The 26098-nt window shown below is 36.9% G+C and overlaps 1 protein-coding gene across 1 annotated transcript in view; it reads right to left on the bottom strand.

The window, feature by feature from the left end:
- Window positions 1-26098, bottom strand: part of FCHSD2 (FCH and double SH3 domains 2) — a 316582-nt gene that overhangs the window by 80169 nt on the left and 210315 nt on the right. Inside the window, exon 9 of the mRNA XM_068554544.1 lies at window positions 4718-4840. Within this exon, the coding sequence (XP_068410645.1) occupies window positions 4718-4840 (123 nt within the window). The remainder of the gene's footprint in view (window positions 1-4717; window positions 4841-26098) is intronic.

Here is a 26098-nt window from a genome sequence, read left to right as displayed (position 1 = left end):
GTGTCTTACTTTTTGAGGAACTACCGAACTGTCTTCCACAGTGGCTGTACTATTTTACATTCCTACAAACGCTGTACAAGGGTTCTAATTTCTCCACATCCTTGCCAACACTTGCTATTGTGTGTGTGCTTGTTTTTAAATACTAAAGCTATCCTACTAGGTGGGAAGTGGTATTTCATTGTGGTTTTGATTTGCATTTCTCTAATGACTAACAGTGCTGAGGATCTTTTCATGTGTACATTTTCATTGGAAAAATGTCTATTCAAGTCCTTTGTCCATTTTTAAATTGGGTCATTTGTCTTTTATGTGTTGAGTTGTAAAAGTTATTTATATGTTCTGAATATTAAATTCCTATAAGACATATGATTTATACATATTTTCTCCCATTCTATGGGCTGTCTTTTTCACATTCTTGATAATGTTCTTTGATGCACAAAAACTTTTAATCTGATGAAGTTCAGTTATCTATCTTTTCTTTCATTGCTTGTGCTTTCATGTTAAATCTAAGAATACATTGGCAAATTCAATAAAGATTTACCTCTGTTCTCTTCTATAATTTTATAGTTTTAGGTTGTTGACCCATTTTGAGTTAATTTTTATATATGGAGTGAGGAAGGGGTTTAACTTTATTCTTTTGCATGTAGTTATCCTGTTGTTTGAGCACCTCTTATTGGAGAGACTATTCTTTCTCTATCAAATGGCCTTGACAACCTTGTCGAAATCAATTAGCCACAGATGTTTGAGTTTATTTCTGGACTCTCAATTCTTACTGGTCTACATGTCTATCCTTATACTACTACCATACTATCTTGATTAGATTGCTTTGGGGAATATTGAAATATATATTTTTAAAAATATTTATTTATTTATTATTTATTTTTTTAGGCTGAGCCAGGTCTTAGTTGCAGCACGCGGCATCTTCGTTGCAGCATGCGTGAGGGATCCAGCTTCCCAATCAAGAATGGAACCTGGGCCCCCTGCATTGGGAGCACGGAATCTTACCCACTGGACCACCAGGGAAGTCCCTGGGGAATACTGAAATATTAGTGATATGAAACCTTCCAATCCATAAACATTTATTATTTCCATTTATTTAGGTCTTCTTTAATTTCAGCAATGTTTTGTAGTTTTCAATGTACAAGTTTTTCACCTTTTGGATAAATTTACTTCTAAGTAGTTATTCTTCAAATGGTATTGTAGTTAGAATTATTTTCTTAATTTTCTTTCAGTTCATTCATTGATGGAGTATTATGGAAACACAACTGATTTTTGTGTTTTGATTTTGTATTTGCAACTTTTGCTGAATTCATTTACTAGCTCTAGGACTTTTGTGGAATCTACAGGATTTTCTATAATCATGTCATGTGCAAATATAGATAATTTTACTTCTTTCCCATTTGGTGCCTCCTATTTCTATTTCTTGCCTAATTGCTCTGACCAGGACTTCCAGTACAATGGTGAATATTAGTGGTGAAAAGTGGGCATCCTTGTCTTGTTCCTGATCTTAGGTGGGGAAAACTTTCAGTCTTTCACCATTGAGTGTGATATGTGATGTAGGTTTTAAAAAAATGCCCTTTACCATGTTCAGGAAGTTCCCTTCTATTCCTAATCTGCTGAGCATTTTTATAATAAAAGAGTGTTGAATTCTGTCAAATGCTTTTCCTGTGTCTTTTGAGATGATCATGTGATTTTTCCCCTTCATTTTATTAAGTTTACTTTTTTGGTAAGTCTTCAAGGTATTAAGAATGACAGTACTAGACAATTTAATTTCCAAAGAAATATAGAATAACATTGTTATTTTTGAATTGTTAGAAGACCTGAATTATTAATTGGTAGGAATTCCCTTATGCAGACAGAAAGCAAGCACACATAAACAAACTGTAGGGCCAGTAGAACTACTTTTAGAATTAACTATGCCAGAGAAAATATCTCTGACAACATCTGCTTCAGTTACATGTAGAAAGCATTTCATAAAATATTAAGAAGAAAAGCAAGCTTCATAAATAATTAAAATTAAAAGTTCCTAGGGCCAGCTGTTTCCCTTTAGGGGATAAAAGATATAGAGGGCACCGTAAAATTTACAACGTGTCACTATGGATTACCTCCAAAATATCTTTGAGAACATGTACAGTTACAATTTAGATATGTGGAAAAAAATGAATTCCGCCCCCCTCCCCCCTAAAAAAAGACAAGCTAGTAATGGTGTAGAATAAAAACCAAAGAGTTTCAAACTTCTGTTTGGGTTATTAGATCACTAGGTGGCTTTTAGCAGTATAACAAGAGCAGCATAACAAGCTCTTTGTAACAGAAAAACACGTGGCATAAAACTTATAGGTATGAGCTCTTCTGGTACTAGGAACAAAAGGGCACAATTCCTAGTTACATCATTCTTACAAAATTTTTATTACTACCACTTTCAATCTAAACATAAGAGCATCTCATTTATTCCTCATCCCTGGGGAGTAAGATACTCATGTGAGTGAATGTAGTGGAAAATAAAAGCTTATCTCTTTATGTGTCCAAATCAGTTGATTCATTTTTAATTCATTTTCTATGAAAATAATGTAAGCTAAAGAGATAATATAGATAGTAGCAGAGCATGGAAAACACTATGTGTGAGTATGTGACCTCAGGCAAGCCACATAAACTTCCTGGGTCTGTTTTCCTCTCTATGAAATGAGCATGATAATACCAACCTCAGAGGATGTGCTAAAACCTCCTAGAAAATTGTTAACTGCTGTATAAAATATTAGCACATTTTAAAGACTATATGTTTACCTGTTTTATAAACTAAAGGTAGTGTATTCAAACAACTTATTCTTGGAAAAAGAGATTTCAAGGAATTCTGTCTGGGGACAGTCTCTCTGATAAAATTAGAAATGAAAAATGCCACCCTATTACATACTCCCCCCATTGAATGGAAACTGGAAAAACTCACTTTTAAATAATTCATGGGTTGATGACAGGGGCGGGGGGTGGTGGAATGTAGAAACAATAAAAAAGCCCTACAAACATATCATGGACTGCAATTAAAGCAGAAAGAGAAATTTTTTAGGTTCAAGTGGATTTACTTGAAAACAAGAAAGACTGAAAATATAGAACCTAATAGAAAAAAAGCCTGAAAAAGAATAAAAACATAAACTGTAATAAAGTAGAAAGAAATAATGAATATAAAGGCAGAAATTAAGGAGACAGGAAACAATAACATTGAGAAGTAGAACAAGAGCTGGCTCTTGGAAAACATTAATAAAATAGACTGGTAAGTCTGATCAAAGTAAGAGAGAAAGCACAAACAATACTAGAAATGAAAAGGGAGACAACTACAGAGGCAAACAACTTTATATGCAAATTTATGACATCAAATTTGATAAATGAAATGGACAATTCATCTAGGAAAGTGTAAGTTACCAAAATGTACTAAAAAGAAACAGAAAATCTGAATGGACCAATAAATATAAACAATCTGATTACTAGTCAAAAATCAACCTCTCCATAAAAGGAACAAAACCAAGATGTTTTTATAGACTTTTCCCTGCAACATTCTCTCACGGAAGATGTCAAATGTACACACGTTAAAATAAAAAGAATTGTACAGAAACACCTATATACCCACTACCTAGATTCTTCAATTATTATTTTTCTACATTTTCTTTCACTTAACTATCCATCTATCCATCCATTTATCCCTTCTATACATCCATCCTTTTATATCTTTTATTGAATCCTGGGGGGTGAAAATATAAGAATACAAAAATATGACAGGATTTCAAAGCACCAGACTAGTGATATTTGTACTCCCATATCAACTTAACATTTTAAATGTTTTTCTAAAAAGAGAATTGGAGCTATGGTACACTGAAAATACGAATAAATACATATGGAGGCGTTCAGGAAGAAAAGTCTGTGTCCCTTTTCTTTCCTGTCTTTGGACACTGTCTTGTGAGACGGAGACCCTGATTCCTTTCCAAACAACTTTCTAAGGTATTAGCTAGTTCCTGCTCCTCCTGCCAAAAAGGAGAATTGAACTGGATCTTTTAAAATAGCAGTTATAAAATGAATATATTTTAATAAATGTATTCATTCAGTCAGGAAACATTTACTATGCACTTAATTTATCAGAAAGAAAATAAGATTTATTAATCGCAGGAACAATTTATCTTCCAAAGGGCAGTTTCTCTACTGCAAAAAATTTTAATCTGTCAGATCCTAAAGAAAAACAATTTCATTTATTTTCTATGTAAACAGTGTGACATGCCAGCAAAGTTGATGGATGTCAACACTTTTGAATGAAAAGATTACTATCAAAGAATGACAGCATATAGAAGGCAAGGTTAATTTCTAAAAACAAGATATTATAACATTAATTTCTTTATCATTTATAAAATGCTAATTTTCCTTTTTGTGCCCCTTTATTATTCTTCGCACTGACACATGACTTTGTTGTTTTACGAACTGAGTGTATTCAAAATTCATTTGAGTGAAAGATAAAAGCTCTTTAAACCATTCTTCTCAAGAGCAACATGGCAATAGACTTTTTTGACCTTCATCAAGGAGAACAATACACCGTCCAATTTTGTTAGAAGAAATAGCGTTTCCAGGAAATTTGTCCTTTAAAGCATTCTTCTAATGTCATTGGTACCTTCATTTTGTTTGTATGCAAAAAACATTTTAGATTCTAAAGTGGATAACATCACATATTGCACTAAAGGTAACTTGCCTTGCTGGAGGTTTCTAATAAAAACTGGAATGTGTTCTGCACAGCTTGGCATGTCTCTAGCTCCGTCCGGCTGAAGGCTATTAAATAATCCTTGAGGTGGTCATATACATCTCCATCAAGAGCCTGTAAAAGAGGAGTAAACAAAAGCAAAAAAATTATGACAAAGCTTTGACACACAATGCCTATTGTTTAAAAGGTAAGTTCAGTTTAAAATCTATTAATAAAAAATTAATAAAAGATATAGGTCGTTATGTAAGGATAAATATAAACCTTAAACAATCACTTGGGAAAACATGATTTTCTCTAATAAATAGGAACTAAAAAAGGTAAACCCCAATACTGGTAAAGTTGTGGGGATAGGATAACACTTGGGAGACAAAATGTTTGGTTTCTGATATTTGTTCATCTGCTTATTAGTTACGTCAACTTCTGTAGTCACTTTATAAGAGTAGGTGTGGGAGTTAAATGAAATAATGGATGTAAAGGATCCAGACACAGTGCCTGGAACAGAACAGACATTCAATAAACATTAATCTCCTCCATTTTTCCTCATCCATTATTGGTAGGATTCTAAATTAATATATTCTTACTATAGAGCAGTCAGAGAAAAACCACAATAGAAATAGTAAAAATAAAAAAATGACTCAGAAATCCTGTTTTGGGGAAGAAACACCAATGCAAAGTCTACAAAGAGTTTTAAACATTCTTACTTATTTAAGCATTTAGAGCAGGACTCTTTGAAATTGAAAAAAAGAAGAGAAAACCACTAAACATTTGAGATATATTAAGTTATGATATACACAGTGACTAAAATATGCATAGCCACCAAAATAAAAACCGTGGAAACTGTGTAGATGGAAAAGAATATATTGAATAATTTTAGGCTAACAAAGTAGAATAGAATACATACATACATACTAGCAACAGCTATGGGAAAATATATCAATAATAAGAATAATAAAGGTTCTGCAGTCTTACAAATTAACAAAGATCTTAAAAATTGAGGTAAAATTCGCATACCATAAAAGTCACCATTTTAACTATTTCAAAGTGTACAATTCAGTGGCTTTTAGTACACTCACAGTGTTGTGCAACCATCACTACTATCTAATTCCAGGGCATTTGCATCACCTCCAAAAGAAATCCCATACCCATTAAGTGGTTGCACCCATTCCTACCTTTCTCCCCGCCTCTGGCAACCACTAATCCACTTTCTTTTTTTAAAATTAATTAGTTAATTAGTTAATTTTTTGGGCTGCGTTGGGTCTTCATTGCTGTGCACAGGCTTTCTGTAGTTGCGGCAAGCAGGGGCTACTCTTCGTTGTGGTGCGTGGACTTCTCATTGCGGTGGCTTCTCTTGTTGCGGAGCATGGGCTCTAGGCACGTGGGCTTCAGTAGTTGTGGTTCATGGGCTCCAGAGCGCAGGCTCAGTACTTGTGGCTCACAGGCTTAGCTGCTCCGCGGCATGTGGGATCTTCCCAGACCAGGGCTCGAACCCGTGTCCCCTGCATTGGCAGGCGGATTCTTAACCACGGCCACCAGGGAAGCCCCTCTACTTTCTGATTCTATGAATTTGCTTATTCTGGACTTTTCATATAAACGGAATCATATGATATGTGGTCTTTTGTGCCTGCCTCTGTCATTTAGCATGTTTTCAAGGTTCATCAATGTATTAGTACATTTTATGGCTAAACAATATTGCATTGTATGGATATGCCACATTTTGTTTATTCATTCATTAGTTGGTGGACATTTGGATTGTTTCCACTTTTTGGCTATTATGGATTTTCCAGTTCTCTTGGGTATATACCTAGTAGTGGAATTGCTGGGTCCTCTGGTAATTCTGTGTCTAACTATTTGAGGAACTAACAATCTGTTTTCCACGGTGGCTGCACCATTTTACATCTCCACCAGCAATGTATAAAGGTTCCAATTTCTCCACAACCTCATCAATACTTATTTTCTGTTTTTCTTTTTTTAATTATTCAAGCTGTCCTAGTGGTATCTCATTGTGGTTTTGATTTGCATTTCTCTAATGACTAATGATGTTGAGGGATTTTTCATGTGTTTATTGGCCATTTGTATATTTTCTTTGAAGAGATGTCTACTCAAGTCCTACACTCATTTGTAAATTGGGTTGTTTTTCTTTTTGTTGTTGAGTTCTAAGAGTTCTTTATATATTTGAATACTATTTATATATTTGGATACATATATCTTATAAGATATATGATTGTCAAATATAGTCTCCCATTTTGTGGGCTACATTTTCACTTTATTAATAGTGTCCTTTTTTAAAAAAAAGAATTTACTTATTTATTTATTTGGCAGCACTGGGTCTTAGTTGCGGCACACGGGATCTTCACTGCAGCATGTGGGATCTTTAGTTGCAGCATGCGGGATCTTTAGTTGTGGTATGTGGGATCTAGTTCCCTGACCAGGGATCGATCCCAGGCCCCCTGCATTGGGAGCGCAGAGTCTTAGCCACTGGACCACCAGGGAAGCCCCTCAATAGTGTCCTTTCATGCACAAAAGTTTTAATTTTGTTGAGGTCTAATTTAGCTATTTTTTCTTTTGTTGTTTGTGTTTTGGTATCATATCTAAGAATCCTCAATGGAGGTTTTATAGTAAGGAAATTATATATCCTACTTTCATTAAACATTCACTATAAAATTGACTATTAAAAAATACACAAATTCTGTCCCCAAAGCGTTAATAAATCTGCACGTTCTATAGTGCTTAAAACACTAGATGGCACCATCAAGCACTGTAAATATAGGCAGTGCAAATTCCTTAAGATTCCTTTCCATGAGGTTATGCAACATCCCCAGAGAGACTGCTGGTGTTAAGTCTGAATAACAATTCCTACCTTAGGACATGCTTTTCATTAACTTGTTAAAAAATGAACATACAGCTACTTCTGATATGAGGTTTTGCCTTAGAATGCTCTTGGTAGATGGTCATAGCCTTGTGTTTGCAGGAAACCTTAGAGCATTTTATTTAAACATAGCAAATGGCAATATAGGCATCATGAGCTCCAACCCGCAGAGTTTCTAATTGAGTAGGTTGGGGGTGGGGCCTGAGAATTTGTATTTTCTAACAACTTGCTGCTGGTCTGGGGACCATACTTTGACAACCACTAGACTAAACAGTCATTTTAGCTGATTAGGTTGAATATTTATGTAGACTTAGATCCTGGTGACCCTGTAGAGCCACAATGGCTGGAGGCAGAGAAGTCCACCATTCTGAATAGGGTCAAGAGCACCAATATATCAAGTAGGCAGATCAGTATCTATTTTCAACTGAGAATCATGCTCTACTTCAGAATTATAAAGGCAGCATGGGAAGGAACCTGAGTTCTGAAATAAGTTGGATATGGGTTAGAATCCCAGAACTTTTACTTCATCATTTTGATGGTTTTCTCTTCTGTAATTAGGGAAAGTGGGAATACCACATACTCCACGGGACACTGTGAAGATCAACTAATGTAATGGAAGTGGCCCAATGTTAGTCTCCTTTTTTGCCTTGCTTAAAAATCTTTAATGGATTTGCCACATATTGATAATTATTAAAGCTGGGTAATGAATACATGCGGGTCATTATACTACTATTTTTACTTTGTTGTATACAGGAAATTTTCCATAAAAAAAGTAAAAAGAAAATCTGGATATCATATTAGAAAGAAAAAGGGATGCTACAAAAAAAATTTTTTTTTAAGCTCCCACTGTATATTTTGAAAAGTCAAAATTCTTCAGCTGGTATCTAAAGGCCTTTATAATCTAGTCCCAAACTACCTCTCATTAGCACCATCTCTTATCACTGTTGTCTGCACTGTACTCACATCCCAACCACACCAAGTCATTCTGGAAAATGACATTTACTATCATGTTTCCAATTAAGTTATTCTCTTGGCCTGGAATGTCCTTCCCTTCTTCTTACCCACTCAAATAGTAATAATGATGGCTAACACAGGCAACTAACATTTACTAATGGCTCACTATGTTCCAAATGCTTTACAAAGCTGACTCAACCAGTTCCTCCTTAGTGCTTCCACAATCTTTTGTATATTGCATGGGTATTATTGCAAGTCATGGATTAAGTCTTATTCAGGCACAGTGCCTGGCAAATAGCAGATTCTCAAAAATATTTATAGAATAAATGAATGTTTTACTCTAGAGTTCAATACAGCAACAAAAATGCACTGAATTAGTTAGCTCACAGACAAGCTATTCCCACCATATTCCAGTTAAGAGAAAAATGTACCATTAGTCATCATGTACCAAATACAGTAAAGGCTTCTCTTGGCTTCAGGGACCCAAATGAGGCTTAATGCATTTACATTAGGTGGGAGGTGGGCCAAGTGATTGGGAGCCTCTTCTAGCTCACAGAGATTAATCTTAAAATATTTCTTTCATCATGTCATCATATTCACACCCAGAATACCCCAAATTTTAATTATCACCTTTATAGGGTTGCAGTATTCATTAACCTGTCCATGTACCAATTTTTCTGGTTGATAAGAATAAGATAGCTGGAGGCCTTCTGGCCTAGGTGTATTATTGTTAGTGTTCATAAAGTTAATGCAGGAGGTACAAAAATTAAGAAATGGTTGGAATTCAAAGCATAGGAAGTGGATGATTACCCTATGATTGGCTCCAGCCCCCTGCCTCAAGTTAACTGCAATTGTTTGAACCAGTGATGATGCCGAGAGATGAAGTTCAAAGCAATTCTGGCTAACACTGTCTCAACCTGGTTTGTGATTAGAAGGTAGCGTGCATATATGGACTTTGATAAAAAGCCAAGAATTAAAACGAAGTAGTTCCCTAAAACAGAATTAAATACTGGTAACCAAAGGAAAGAGCTTGAAGATGTTTTTTACAAACGCTTCCATCACAGTACTTATCACACAGAGTACTTACCGTTGTCTACCATAGTACTTAGTAACTGTCTCATTTGGATTATTGCTGCAATCTCCTATTGCTCTGCGTACAGTTGTCCCTCCCACCAATATGCAATTCTAAATTGCATATTGAAAACATTTATATATGTATCTGATTTCCCCAATACACCATTAATTCCTTGAGGGCAGCAACACTTGTTTCTGCCTATATCCCTACTTTAGCCTTAGCAGAGAAAGCCTGCAATAAATAGTTACTGAAATGAACTGAACTGAGAGGGATGGAAGGTACAAAAGCAGGCCCCAATTATATGAGAGGGAAGGCACTGAAGAAATATTTTGAGAGTGAATTAGAGAGAATCAAGCATTTACTTTATCTTAATTGGGTCAGCTTTACTCTGATGAAAAAATATCATGTAATTATTCAGACTGACTTAAATTTTGACCAGACACTATTTCCCTTCTCTGACTTTCACACCTATATATCCAACTGCCTCTTAGACTAAACCATTCTCTTCTCCAACTGCTCTTCTTCTTCTGTTCCTAGCTCAGTGTGTAATGCCATTATCCACTCACCTGCCTAGGTCGGACACTTGGAAGTAAAGGTTTACTTTCCCCTCTGCCTTTCTCTCAACATCTAGTTAATTACTAAATCTTGTTGATTCCATTTCTTAAATATTTATCAAATGCAACCCCTCCTCCTAACCTTCACAGCTACTACCCTCCAGCCATCCTGTTTCATCTGGATTACTGCAGCAATCTCCTGTTGCCCTGCATCTTGCCAACCCATTTCTACACTGAGCCTAGGCGGATGTTTCCAAGCTGCATATTTTACTTGACTGCTCAACAATGTTCACTGACTACTCATTACGTTTAAACTAAAGAACAAACAAAACAAAACAAAAACCTTTATGACTTTGTGATTACATGATCTGGACATGGCTTACCTCTTTGCTTCTTTACTTATTGCTCCCCATTTCCTTCCCTATTATCCCTACAATGTACATCTTTTGATTCCTCCAATATTCCTCTTTTATCTCTGGGTTTTCACAAAGGCTCTTCCTCTTTCTTGACTTCTCTCTACCCTCTCCTCCTTGGTTTGGCTAACTCTTGCTTATCAAGATCTTCACTTAATCATTAGCTATTCTGGACATCCAGAATGATTAAGTCTTTTTGCTTTACAACTCCTAATCATAGTGTAAAATCTTAGCATAAAATAGGCATTGGTAATGCCTATTTGTCTGTCTTTGCTTTTGGTTTGGTAAGTTCCACGAAGGGAGGGATCTTGTCTGGCTGTTTACCACTGTGTCTTCTGTACTGAGTGCAGGGTTTGATGTACTGGTAGTACTCAATATATATCTGTTCAACAAATAATACACCAATCAGAATTCACATGTTAAAAAAAAAAAGAATGAGCCCACACTTGAGTCCCATGATGGAAAAGTAAGCCTAGTGACGTTATGTAACACTGGTAAAATTTTGTATAAGCTAGAGAAGAAACTAATTTCACAAAACTCTGTCTAATGCAGTAGTTTTCAAACCTTTTTAGTAGTGGCATCTTTTTATGTGGAATCCCAAGACATAAAACATATATGACGTTGCACACCTTCTCTCTCCCTCAGATCCTACTCTCTTGACCACAGGGGTAAACTTGCAGGCCAAGCTGGTATGCAAGACAGAACAGCACACCCCTGCCCTTTGCTCAAACTTATTGGGCAGAGTCCGGCACTTGACCTAAATTAGGTCATCCCTGGGATGCAAGCTGAAAGATGAGTTCAAAATGGCCTATTCTTCCCACCAAATGACTATTCTTCCCCCCAGGGGACATAAACCAACTCACAAGGAAAAGCAGTGATGAGAAACTTGGCAGAGTAAAGCTGGGAATGGGGGGCAGAGGAGAGGGCAAGAGACTATCCTTGGATTGGGTAGTTCCTGAGCAAGCATCACCTTGTCCTTGTGATTTGTTTACCTGAACCAACAAATTCCTATTTTGCTCAAGCTACCTTGAGTTGAGTCTTTGTTATTTGCAGTTAAGAGACTCCTTACTAAAGCATTATGGATGATAATTGTAGCCTATATCAGCCCTACTATCTAAATTATTCCTCTTGGTTGCATTATAAAAAAAAATCTTGATTCATATAGATCACTAACTGCAAGTAATAACAATTCAATAGCTTGCCTTACTATTCCTGGTTCTGTTCAATTAAACAGATCTAAAAGTTTGAAGTAGGCAATTTTTCTTTTTTAAATTTATTTATTATTTATTTATTATTTATTTTTGGCTGTGTTGGGTCTTCGTTTCTGTGCGAGGCCTTCTCTAGTTGCGGCAAGCGGGGGCCACTCTTCATCGCAATGCGCAGGCCTCTCACTATCGCGGCCTACTGAGCCTGCGCGTCTGGAGCCTGTGCTCCGCAACAAGAGAGGCAATTTTTATTTCAAAGCTGAATCACAAATACAATCCAAAAGCTTCATGTATTTCTTATAAATTTAAAGTAAGGTAAAAACTTTTTAAGGCTTACAATAAATGATAAAAGTTTCACGACTATAATAGTTTGACAAGGACATGCATGGTGAAGATGCATCTGAGCCCTGTCTAGCATTTATATGAGCAAGGCACAAGAATGTTTTCTAAGTATAGTTGTATGTTCAATTTCAAATGAGCAGATGTGCACAAACTTCAGTTCCTATAGAGATCTGTGTGCAGAGCCATACTTTTCACAATCAATGACACATTAGAATTCACATATATGCTCAGAAATGGCAGGAGAAGCATTCTTTCAAGGTTTATACAAATATGAGTTTATCTGGCAGTATGAGCTTCTTGGTGGTTTCCATTATGCAAACATTTGGGAGGTAACTCATCTAAATGTACATTTTAAACATAGCCAAACTTTGTTCTTGATTATTTGGTACAAATTGCTAGGGGAAGAAGTCTGTAATACCTAAATTGAGAAACCATGGGGACTTTGATCAGCAATATGTTTTAATAATCTAGCAGTGTTTTTGAAAAAACTGAATTTGAATGCCTTTAAGCATCCATGTTCTTTTCAGTTACTTGTAGATCACATATTCTCTTATATATTACTTCTGCCCTCTTTACTCATTTGATCAACCTGATCTCTAAAATCAGCTGAGTTTGGAACTCAACTCATAGTAGTGAATACTCAAAATAGTAAAGAAAAATTAGGATATCCTAAAGACAAATTCAGAAGCTTATAATTCTAGGGTGTCCCACTAAACATTTACTTTACAGGAAAGTATAAATTCCTAGAACTTATTTGAAGAGGAACATTATGATGAATTAGGAGTTAGGAGAAAGAAAATTTGTCATTTTTCTAAGCATCTGATGCAATTTTCCCTAAAGTAAGAACTTTAAACAATGGCTTCCTTATTTAGATCCAGGAAGGGCAGAGATTCTATAGTCATAGAGTTATGCTGAAATCTCTTGAGTTTCCTTAATGCAGCCTAGAAAAAGCAAACCCTTCTTTTTCTGACAGCAATGGGTATTCTACAAGAGTCTTTGGTAAAAGTCAAGGATATAAATATCAAGATGATGATAAATATAAGCTGTCTTAAAATTAAATCATGAAATTCTATAGTCCTCCTTTGCTGATGGAAGAAAACAATAATTGCCTGCCTACATTTGTTTCTCTTTCTGAGAAGACTCCAAGCTCTACTTTGGCAGGATGCAAAGAAAAAGTAGATTTTTACAAATTTAAAGAGATCAAAGCAAGTACCGGGCTGTATTTGCATCACTGTAAATATCTTCATAGATGGTTTAATTTGTCAACTGATATAAAGTAAAATTAGAAACACACCACCTAATTTTAGACTTGGTTATTTTATTTAAAAGCACTAAATTACTTCAGTTCTATGAAAGAGGAAACAAGTAAGAAACTTTCTGTCTGTGAATTACAAAGCCAGGAAAGGAAAATTCAATACTGCTTTTCTACAAAGTCTGTGTCGTCGGGCTTCCCTGGTGGCGCAGTGATTGAGAGCCCGCCTGCCAATGCAAGGGACACGCGTTCGGGCCCTGGTCCGGGAAGATCCCACATGTCGTGGAGCACCTAGGCCCCTGTGCCACGTCTGCTGAGCCTGCACTCTGGAGCCCGTGAGCCACAAGTACTGAAGCCCGTGCGCCTAGAGCCTGTGCTCCGCAGCAAGAGAAGCCACTGCCATGAGAAGCCCACGCCCCGCAACAGAGTGGCCTCCACTCACCGCAACTAGAGAAAAGCCCACGCGCAGCAACAAAGACCCAACGCAGTCAAAAATAAATAAGTTCATTTATTAAAAAAAAAAAAAAGTCTGTGCTGTCCTCTTGAGTTACTTACTAGCATGCATTATCTAGTTGTGTGTGCTAAAACCATCTCAAAATTTAGGTTGCAACCCCAAAGCTTTCAATAGAAAGCCTTGAACCACATACACCTGCATTCAAATCCCCGTTCTACCACTTACTAGAAATGTCACTTTGGGGAAACACTGAACCTTCTTGAGCATTAAATTCCTGATCTGATAGAGTCTAGGGAGTATGGTACTTACCAAAGATGGTTATTAAAATAATAAACCCTAAACATTTCTATGTTCTACCCAAGAATTTCACCTATTTCCCTTATAGGACCTATATTAAAGGATTTTGGTGACAGACCTGGTTTTGAGTCTTGATTCTATTGTGTACTTAAGCTGTATAACCTCTCTAAGCCTCAGTTTCCTCATCTAGAAAGAGATAATAATAGTATCTTTTTGTGAGGTCTGTAAAACTGTGTACTGTTTTAATTCCCTTGTTTCTTTTACTAGCTCTTTTTGAGTTCTTTTCATAGTGGTCGCCTGAGGATTACAATTAACATCTTAATTTAAAGCAAACTGGTTTGGATTAATGCAAACTTAATTCAACAGAATACAAAAACTATGCTCCTACAGAGACTTCCCTGGTGGCGCATTGGTTAAGGCTCTGCGCTCCCAATGCAGGGAGCCCGGGGTTTGATCCTTGGTCAGGGAACTAGATCCCACATGCATGCTGCAACTAAGGAGCCAGGAAGGTGCAACTAAGGAGCCTTTGAGCTACAACTCTGGAACCCACCTGCCGCAACTAAGACCCAGCACAACCAAATAAATAAATAAATATTTTTTAAAAAAACAAACAAAACACTGTGCTCCTACATAGCTCTATTCTCTCCCTCTTCTTGTCATAGAGCTATATCTTTATACATTATAAGCCCATCAATGTTTTATAATTATTGCTTTATACATTGTCTTTTTTTTAAAGGGAGAGTTATTTTATTTATTTATTTATTTATTTTTAATCTTTTGGCTATGCGGCATGTGGGATCTTAGTTCCCCGACCAAGGATCAAACCCATGCCCCCTGCAGTGGAGGCACTGGAAACATAGTCTTAACCACTGCACTGCCAGGGAAGTCCCTATTGCATCATGCATTGTATTTTAAATCAGACTTAAATTATCTACTCCTTTCTCAAACTGGATAATCTCAACTGTCTGATCTTTAAGTTCATGGATTCTTTCTTTTGCCGGTTCAGCTTTGTTGCCAAATCCTTCCAGTGTATTTTAATCTCAGTTACTGTACTTTTCAATTCCAGAATTTCTATTTGGTTCCTTTTTATAAATTTCTATCTCTTTGTCCATATTCTCTCTTTGGTGAAACATTGTTCTCATACTTTCCTTTAGTTCTTTGGACATGGTTTCATCTAGCTCTTTGATCATATTAAAAACAGGTGATTTAGAATCTTTCTTTAGTAAGTTCAATGTACGGGCTTCCTTGGGATCAGTTTCTATTGACTCCTTTTATTCCTGTGTATGGGTTATACTTTCTTGTTTCTTTGTATGTCTAGTTTTTGGTTAAGAATGGGACATTTAAAATATAATGTGGGGCTTCCCTGGTGGCGCAGTGGTTGAGAATCTGCCTGCTAATGCAGGGGACATGGGTTTGAGCCCTGGTCTGGGAAGATCCCACATGCCGCGGAGCAACGAGGCCCGTGAGCCACAGCTACTGAGCCTGCGCGTCTGGAGCCTGTACTCCGCAACAAGAGAGGCCGCGATAGTGAGAGGCCCGCACACCGCGATGAAGAGTGGCCCCCGCTTGCCACAACTAGAGAAAGCCCTTGCACAGAAATGAAGACCCAACACAGCCAAAAATTAATTAATTAATTAATTAATTATTTTTTTAAAAAGTAAAAAAAAAAAAAAAAGTAAAATCTTTAAAAAAAAAAAATAAATAAAATAAAATATAATGTGGCAATTCTGAAAATCAGATTCCCCTCTCTCCCCAGGATATCTTGTTGTTGCTGCTGCTTGCTTATTTACTGACCATGTTTTATCTCTGTGCTCCAGGGAATCCCAGAACTTTGCAAGGAGCTTCACAGACTCCAAAAATACTTGATATAAAAGCTTTAATATTAATATATATCACTTTGACTATCTTTTAAATATACATGAATTTTAGTCTTTCAGCCATTCATTATTTTCCATCTCACCCTCCTGCTAAACAATCTTCATTTCCAACAAACACTCCAGAATTAGCAATCAAGTAAAATTATGTGATAAAGGTGAGTGAATTGCGCAGGCAAACTTAAAGCAGCATACTTCAAGAGAGTCAAGCCAAGACTATACTGGTCTGAGTATACTGCTTTAGGAAATCCCTTTTGTCCCCATCCCAATCTCAAATCTATTTTGTTCCTCACATATATACTTATAGGCAAAAATAATTAGAGTAGCTTTCCTTATAGTGGAAGCTGAGGATATAATCACATAATTTTTGCGGTCCATAAATTATTTGTGGGAATTTACATTTTGTTTTTATTTTAATAAATCATTAAAAAAGATATAATTTAACCCAGGATTATACAGATGATCACCTTTTACTGGAGTACTGCCGTGTGATATCTGTGCCAATGCTTGTGTTTACAATCAGTGGGCCAAGTAGTTTTACTCCAGTGGTCTTAGGTTAATGAGAATAGATCTTGAACTTAAAATGACCTTAAACTTAAAATGTAAATGACATAGTTGAAACACAGAGGAGATCAAATGACATCAGTGGGTGCTATACTAACAAAGCGAAAAGGGTGGTGAGAGAGAAGAGTCATTATAGGCATATGGTAGTATAAGCACTGAGAAATCAAAAGAACCTGAAGAGAATACCATAACTTAAGTTTCAAGTAGCAAATTAGGGTCAACTGATCATTATCAGCTATTATATTTAATTCATTTTCTCAATTTGAATTTTACTGATTTTATACATTCGTTTGTAATTAAATGATAACTCTGTTTTGGTTTTATACTTGTATAAAAGCTATATGCATATATTTTTAACCTGGGTTTATTTATACATATTTAAATAACACTGTAATCAAAATAATCTAAGAGCCTACAGGAATTTTTGCCCATGAAAAAGAGGGTCCTAGATTATTCAAAGGTAAAAAGTTTCATCACTGTTCCAGTTTTTACTCCACCACAGGACTGTTTAGAAGAGCGTGCCTCCTGCTTAGTTAAATAGCAGATTTTTGTTCACCAACTATACCACCCCTGCAGTAAAGTGGGACTCTTCCTCAGCTGTGGTCCTGATGACCAACAGGTAGTGATGATATGGGCACAGTCACACAGCTGGAAGCAAGAAGATCTGAAGGGACTTCCCTGGTGGTGCAGTGGTTAAGAACCCGCCTGCCAATGCAGGAGACATGGGTTCGATCCCTGGTCCGGGAAGATCCCACGTGCTGCGGAGTAACTAAGCCTGTGCGCCACAACTACTGAGCCTGCACTCTGGAGTCCGTGAGCCACAACTACTGAGCCCACATGCCACAACTACTGAAGCCCATGCGCCTAGAGCCCGTGCTCTGCAACAAGAGAAGCCACCGCAATGAGAAGCCTGCACAGCACAACAAAGAGTAGCCCCCGCTCGCTGCATCTAGAGAAAGCCCATGCACAGCAATGAAGACCCAATGCAGCCAAAAATTAAAAAAAAAAAAAAAAAAGAAGAAGATCTGTAGGGACAAAAGGCCTTAAGGAGGAAAACAGAAAGGCTTCTGGGAGAAACTATGACTGAAGTTCAGATCGTTAGGTATGTAAACCAGAAAAACATACATATCAGACAGTAAATAGGATTGCTGCAAATAGAAGAATTTTTGGCATTCTAATTTAGATCTAGAATTTCGCCATATTCATCTTTTGGTTGTATTATTTAAATATCTTCTGAGTGCACTTTTGAGACTAAAGTATTGAAATGCCAGAAAATATTTAGCATGAAGAATATAAAGCCTTAGTTTTAATTCAGGAAGCATTATCCCAGATAAAGGTAATCTGAAAGTTCCTTACATTGAAATTTTAGGGAAGAGTTAATACACATTTCTTGGATATTTGGAACCATTAACGGAAAGGAAATAGTCTAATGCCCTTCAAAGGTTTCTGAACTACAACTGGTGGTTATACTGAACAGGGTCTGATCTTTTATAGCTCAAAGACAGCCTGTGATAGGAACAATCTTAGACATATGGTATATTAACATGTGATAGCTAAATTTCTTTGCACCTGAATTTTCTATGTAATTTGTACTATGACACAAGGACCTACTGCATAGCACAGGGAACTCTGCTCAATATCATGTAACAACCTAAATGGGAAAAGAATTTGAAAAATAGATACATGTATATGTATAACTGAATCACTTTGCTGTACACCTGAAACTACACAACATTATTAATCAACTATACTCCTATATAAAAAAAGTTAAAAAAATAAAGTAATTATTCAACAGCTCAATTCAATAAAATATTTCTTGAGACCCTAAACTATGCCAAGAATGATGCTAAGGGTTGAATCTGTGTTTGTATGTGTGTATTTGAGTATATAACCATGAAGAATTTGGCCAAGTATTGGAGACAAGCATGTAATAGTATGATTTTAATTACACAGGGTTCTAGTAGAGAAGCACCTGAACAAACGTGGAGGTTTAAGGGAGATTTTCTGGAGGAAATGATGCCGGAGTACATGTGAAAGTCTTAAGAATTACATTAGTCACATTTTTTATTAAGAGAATGATTCAGTACTTAACTACTGAAATCAGTATTTATCAAAGCTCACCTAAGACTAACATCATTTTGATTATTTTTTTCCTAATAAATCAATTCAGAAGGTTTTAAAATGGTCTTTAAGTTGCACTCTAAAGCTGATTTAAGATTATGAATGTTTTCTAAAAAATACATTTTAGAAAGTAAGGGTAAGAGCTATAAGCATTTTGGTCTTTACATTTACTAGAAGTGGCCTCTGAGCTAAACATGTAAAGCAGGATGTTTTCATAATTTAATAGTCAACTGTACTTTGGGGGGCATACAGTTATTCAGTATATCAAAGTTTTCAAGTATAGAGTCCATGAAAAAAGAATTTGGCTTTTCTTATTATAAACACTCACACGTCCATACTGAAGTCAATTCCAGCAACAACCTCTGCTGTGCTCAGCAGTATTTGAATCACAGAAAAAGCATTAGCTCAGGACATTCAAGAAGGAAGGAAGTCAAGAAAGACAAAATCAATTTCTCAGCAGTAAAAACAATAATTCCACTTCTAAAAAAGTAACAACTATAAACATTTTTGCACCCAGTTACTAAGACTGTAGGTGTAATAGATTGCTGCTTAAATACCTTTCTAAGTAATAGATTTAAAATTATAAGACAAAAATTAAGTTTCTAGTTTCTTATTCCAAAATTTAATGGTACCTACAATTATAACAGCTTTAAAGAGTTAACAGAGGTTTATTCTGATTTTAAACGTTGCCTGTTTGGTAAAAACATTCCAGTTTCTGTTAGATTTTGATCTCTTACCGAAAACTACCTGGTTTATAGGAAATCTATGAAGATGGTGAGTGAATCTTTCTGTAATCAAGAAGTAAAGTTCCAGGGAGCTTCTTCAACAACATCTGTGGACTGCTTATTCAGTCTCCTCTGGCAAGAGCCCCTAAGTGTTTTATGCAACAGTGCTATAGCCTCTGTGTAAAAGGTGCAAACAAAGCCAAACTAAAATGGCATTTATGATTATTCTTAGCTCTAATTTCATAGAAGCAGGACAAATAAATTTTAGCCCTAAGTGGGAATCAGCTTTGTCATCATCCTTAGCCTTTCAAACTCATCACTACCAAGATTCTAAAGACTGAAAGTCTTAAAACAATATTTAAATGGAATGAGACTGTGTGTATTTGTGGGGGTGTGTGCTCATTCTCTGCTTATCACAAATGCACCACACTTTCAATAATGAAAGGCCTTTTATAACGGATGTTAGTATTTTAGTTGATGTGAACAGGTTTGAGCAGACACATGCATGTCTCCAAAATGCAGTTTCCAAATATCATTTTAATATTAAAGAAAATAATATATGTAATGAGGTTAGTTTAATGTGTGGAGAGTAATAAATAGTCAATGAACAAGACTATTTTTATATTTTTGTTCTCCTTTAAGGGGCCAGAGGCCATCTGGATCTTGTTAAATATTATATCTCCAATAAAAGGCACATAGAAGGCACCCAGTAAGTATCTGTTAAATTATGAATGAACGAATGGCCTGCAATGAAAATGTGTGCTAACAGTACTTTATCTTCCATGTCTAAAACAGTATGTAAGAGGATGTAAGTACTTAATAAAAATATGTTAGATTTCAGTTCGCTTGGTAAAAAATATGGGCTCCAACTCTATTAATGTATCATCACTATCTTTAGCATTAACTCTCTCTTATCCTTTTGATGATCCATCCTTTTCTTCATACTTAACGGTTCTGAAGAGTTGTTGAAATAGCACAAAATGAAAATGTTCAACTTATCAGTAAGCAAAAAACTAAAATAATATTAAATTAAGAGTATTATACTCATCCAAACTGTTGCTTTTGTAAGTGTATCTATTTAATTTTACAACACAGCTTTGATAAGGGTGTCAGGAAATAGGTATTTTTGTACACTGCTTTTCAGAGTATACATTGATATAATCTTTCTGGAAGGTAGTGAGTCTCTATGGAAAGTATTAACAAATCTTTGTTTTTGACCAGGGAATACATTTTTAAAAAGCTGTCTCAAGGAAGTTATCAAAGAGGTATATAAAGATTAGTATAAAAGAGTCTTCACTACAGATTTATAAAAACAGACAAAAACGGACATGATAATCTATGGCATATTAATATAATCAAATACTATGTGGTCATTAAAATCACATTTTCAAGTAATATTTAAAGGCAGGAATATTTCAAAATGTGTTTCATGTGAAAAAGGTACTTGTGAAAACAAAATGATACTGATTTTGAAGCATGTATATACAATATATGCATAGAAAAAATTGGAAGGTATCAGAATAATGCTTCCCTCAGAGAATGAGTTAGGAAGTGTTCAATTTTTTGGAAGAATTTAAGAAAGACTGGTGTTAATTCTTCAAATATGTGGGAGAATTCATCTATGAAGCCATCTGGTACTGCACTTTTCTATAGAAGTTTTTTGACTATGATTCAGTCACTTTATTTATTATAAAATTGTTTAGATTTTTCTATTTCTCCTTCAGTCAGTTTTGAGTTTGTGTTTTTAGGAATTTGTCCATTTTATCCAGGTTACTTGCTGGTATACTGCTTATAGTATTCTCTTATAATCCTGATTTCTGTAAGGCTGGTAGTAATATCACACTTTCATTCCTGATTTTAGTAATTTAAATCTTTTTTTTGGGGGGGGGCAGGGTAGTGGATTGAATGGTGGCCCATAAAAGATATATCCATGTCTTGGGAATTCCCTGGTCATTCAGTGGTTAGGACTCTGTGCTTTCACTGCCAAGGGTGCAGGTTCAATCCCTGGTCGGGGAACTAAGAACTCACAAGCTGCGTGAGGCCAAAAAAAAAAAAGTTTCTCAAAAAAAAAAAAAAAAAAAAAAAAAAAGAAAGATATATCCACGTCTTAACCCCTCAAACCTATGAAAGTGACCTTATTTGGAAAAAGGAGTTTTGCACATATAATTAAGACTCTCATCTGTTCTTTTTCTTTTTTTAATTAATTAATTAATTAAGTAAGTAAGTAAGGAAGTAAGTAAGTAATTTTTGGTTGCGTTGGGTCTTCGTTGCTACGCACAGGCTTTCTCTAGTTGCAGAGAGAGGGGGCTACGCTTCGTTGCGACGCGCGGGCTTCTCGTTGCTGTGGCTTCTCTTGTTGAGGAGCACTGGCTCTAGGTGCACGGGCTTCAGTAGTTGTGGCTCGTGGGCTCCAGAGCGCAGGCTCAGTAGTTGTGGTGCATGGGCTTAGTTGCTCTGCGGCATGTGGGATCTTCCCAGACTAGGGAACAAACCCGTGTCCCCTGCATTGGCAGGCGGATTCTTAACCACTGCGCCACCAGGGAAGTCCCTCATCTGTTCTTTTATAAGAGACAGCAGAGAAAGAGACACGAGAAAAACTGAGGTGAAGACAGAGGTGGAGTGATGCCAGTCTATAAGCCAAGGGACTGCTAAGGATTTCCAGCAGCCAGAAACTTGAAGAGGTATGAAATGGATTCTCCCTCAGAACCTCCAGAAGGAACTAACCCTGTTGACGCCTTGATTTTAGACTTCTGGCTTCCAGAGTTGTGAGAGAATAAATTTTTGTGGTTTTAAGCCACCATATCTGTGGTAATTTGTTATGGCAGTCCAAGGAAACAAATATGGTCAGTCTACTTAAAGATCTGTCAATTTTGTTGATCTTTTCAAAGAACCAACTTCTGTTTTTTGCTGATTCTACTGTTTTTCTATTTCCTACTTCATTTATCTCTGCTCTAATGTTTATTTTATTTATTTTAAAAAATATATTTATTTATTTGGTTGTGCTGGGTCTTAGTTGCAGCTCGCGGGCTCCTTCGTTGCAGCTCACGGGCTCCTCGGTTGCGGCTTGTGGGCTCCTTAGTTGTGGCATGCAAACTCTTATTTGCGGCATGCATGTGGGACCTAGTTCCCTAACCAGGGATCGAACCCAGGCCCCCTGCATTGGGAGCACAGGGTCTTAACCACTGTACCACCAGGGAAGTCCCTGCTCTAATGTTTATTATTTCCTTCCTTCTTCTTGCTTTGCGTTTAGTTTCCTCTCATTTTCCTAGTTCCTAAGATGGAAGTGTAGGTTAGTGATTTGAGATCTCTCTTCTTTTTTAATGTATGTGTTTACAGCTATTACAGGCTCTGGAAATCAACCAAAAGCAAACAATAAATTGAAAAACTGCTGACCTTTGGGTAAGAATAGTGGCAATTGTGGCATTCTTGCCTGGGGCTGTTCCCATCTCTGTTCAGTTCAGTTAGGTAATAGTTCTACCAGGATAAGGTAGAACTATTTTGAAAACCAGCAGTGAAAACCAGCAGGTTCATTGCCAGAGAGACTAACTTGATTTGGAGCAGAGATTTAAAAAAACTCATGTCTACGGGTATTATTAATAGAAGCAGTGATCTTGGTGGGAAGTGCATCAGGAAAACTAACAGCTCTGCTAGACTGAGACTGTGGTCCCAGTGGGGGTGAGCATCTGACCAGCAGATTAGCCAGAAATTTAACGTAAAGATCATAGAAATGAAAGAGCCATAAACTCTCCATGTATCCCTAGCTGACAGGAAGGCTATTTGCACATGCAGATGAGACCTTAAAGGGCACAGGAGAAAAAAAAGCAAGGTAAGAATGTCTGAACTTTGAATGTACTCCCCAGCTAACAAACAGATCCATCCAAAGGGTGAAAGCCTTACTGCTTTGAGGTGTTTGAGCACAATTTCTGACCAATCACAGACTGACTTCCAAGCTATGCAGACACAGGGATGAACCATAGAAATCCAAGCTTAAAAATAAGAATAAAAAGGGACTTCTCTGGTGGTCCAGCGGTTAAGAATGTGCCTTCCAATGAAGGGGACACAGGTTTGATCCCTGGTCAGGGAACTAAGATCCCACATGCTGCGGGGCAACTAAGCCTGTGCACCACAACTACAGAGCCCACGAGCTCTAGAGCCTGAGGGCCACAACTAGAGAGAAGCCCACGTGCCACAACTAGAGAGAAGCCTGCGCACCGCAACGCAGATCCCATGTGCCACAACTAAGACTCGACGCAGCCTTAAATAAATAAATAAATAAATATTTCTTAAAAAAGAAAAGAATAAAAAGAGAAACTGAGCAGAGATGTCAGTAGCACCATGTTGCAGAATAGGCAAATTCTGCAGAATTAGTCTGGGCAATCAATGACACAGCCAACCACCCAACTGAACAAAAACAAGAATAAAAACAACCCTCAGAGGGGGAAAATATGAAGAATCCAGATCTTCCACAATTATAATCTCAAATGTCCAATTTTCAACAAAAAATTATGAGACATGCAAAGAAACATTAAAACGTTACCCACACTCAGAGAAAAAAGGAGGCAATAAATATTGCCTCAGTAGACCAAGATATTTGATTTAGTAGATGCAGACCTTAAAGAAAGTTTTATAAAAATGTTCAAAGGAAATTTTGTTCAAAGAATTTAAAGGAAAATATAACAACCACTCAACAAGTAAGGAATCTCCATAGCTAGATATCTATGCGAGAAATGGAATATTTCCTACCATATCAGTAAACAAAGGATGTCACAGTCATCAGCAATTAGCCCTCCAACGTGAGCCCTGAGGGAACTCAGGAAGGAAAGGATACCTGCCATCTAGCAGCCATCAGACTGCAGCCACTCCCTACGGTGAGCCCTGAGGAAACTCAGGATATGAAAATACAGGATACTGGCCCCAGATAGCTGAAGTGCATATCAAAGGAATGATTTCAGTGGACCCAGACTCCTGCATCTTCCCATACACAGAATGGCGCTAAATTCCTTAACATGATGATCTGGTTACTTTAATTAACAGTAATCGGGCTTCCCTGGTGGTGCAGTGGTTACGAATCTGCCTGCCAATGCAGGGGACACAGGTTCGAGCCCTGGCCCGGGAAGATCCCACATGCCCAGAGCAACTAAGCCCATGCACCACAACTACTGAGCCTGCGATCTAGAGCCCGCGAGCCACAACTACTGAAGCCTGTGTGCCTAGAGCCCGAGCTCCACAACAAGAGAAGCCACTGCAACGAGAAGCCACCGCAATGAGAAGCCCGTGCACCGCAATGAAGAGTAGCCCCCGCTCGCCGCAACTAGAGAAAGCCTGCGTGCAGCAACGAAGACCCAACACAGCCAAAAATAAAATAAATAATAAAAATAAGTACATTAAAAAAAACCCCAGTAATCTTTTTATGTTCCCGACTACCTGCCCTTTGTTGCAAAACTCCTATATATCCTAGCTCCCCTCTCGCCTCCTCGGAGCAGTTTCTCAGAGCTATCTGAAATGCTGTCTCCTGGGCTGCAGTCCTCATTTTGCCCCCAAAAAACCTTAATTTGCAACTCTCACGTTGTGCATTTTTTAAAGTCTACATATGCATGAGAAATAAAAGCATTTGATGACACAAAGACTTGTACATGAATATTCATAGCAAAATTACTAAAAATAGCCAAAACCCAGAAAAAAATCCAAATGTTTATCAACTGGTGAATTGATAAACAAAAATGTGATATTTCCATATAATGGAGTATTATTCAAAAATAAAAAAGAATGAACTACTGATACATGGTACAATGTTGACGAATCTCAAAAAATATCATGCTAAGTGAAAGAAGCCAGACACAAAAAGCCACAAATTGTATGACTTCATTTATATTAAATGGCCAGAAAAGCAATCTATAGAGATAGAAAACAGACTGGTGGTTGTCTGGGGCTGAGAGTGGGAGCTGGCATTAGCTGCAAAAAGGTATGAAGGAACTTTTAGGGGTGACAGAAATTTTCTAAAATGAAATTGTAAATTTTATAAATTTTCTGAAAATGAGTGAATTGTGTATTTATAATGGGTAAACTTTTTTTTTTATATAAATTTATTTATTTATTTATATTTATTTTTGGCTGCATTGGGTCTTCACTGCTGCACAGGCTTTCTCTAGTTGCGTCGAGCGGGGGCTACTCTTCATTGCGGTGCGCGGGCTTCTCATTGCGGTGGCTTCTCTTGTTGTGGAGCACAGGCTCTAGGCGCGCGGGCTTCAGTAGCTGCAGCACGCAGCCTCAGTAGTTGTGGCTCGTGGGCTCTAGAGCACAGGCTCAGTAGTTGTGGAGCACGGGCTTAGCTGCTCCGCAGCACGTGGGATCTTCCTGGAAGAGGGCTCGAACCCATGTCCCCTGAATTGGCAGGTGGATTCTTAACCACTGCGCCACCAGGGAAGCCCTATAATGGGTAAACTTTACAGCACGAAAATTATCCTAATAAAGCTGTTTTAAAAAACTGTCAATATATTAATATAATGAACAGTAACATTCATATGCATTATGAACAAATAAGGAATGTAAAAAAAAAAAAAATCCAAAAGAGCAAAAACTATAAAATAGAAAAAAAAATGTTCCACATCATTAGGAAGAAAATTATAAACATTAACTGAATGATATTAAAAAAAAAACAACCTAAAAATACAGGTAT

The sequence above is a fragment of the Eschrichtius robustus genome, chromosome 11 (assembly GCF_028021215.1).
Source record: "Eschrichtius robustus isolate mEscRob2 chromosome 11, mEscRob2.pri, whole genome shotgun sequence".
Taxonomy (NCBI): domain Eukaryota; kingdom Metazoa; phylum Chordata; class Mammalia; order Artiodactyla; family Eschrichtiidae; genus Eschrichtius; species Eschrichtius robustus.
This window is presented reverse-complemented; position numbering and strand designations above follow the sequence as displayed.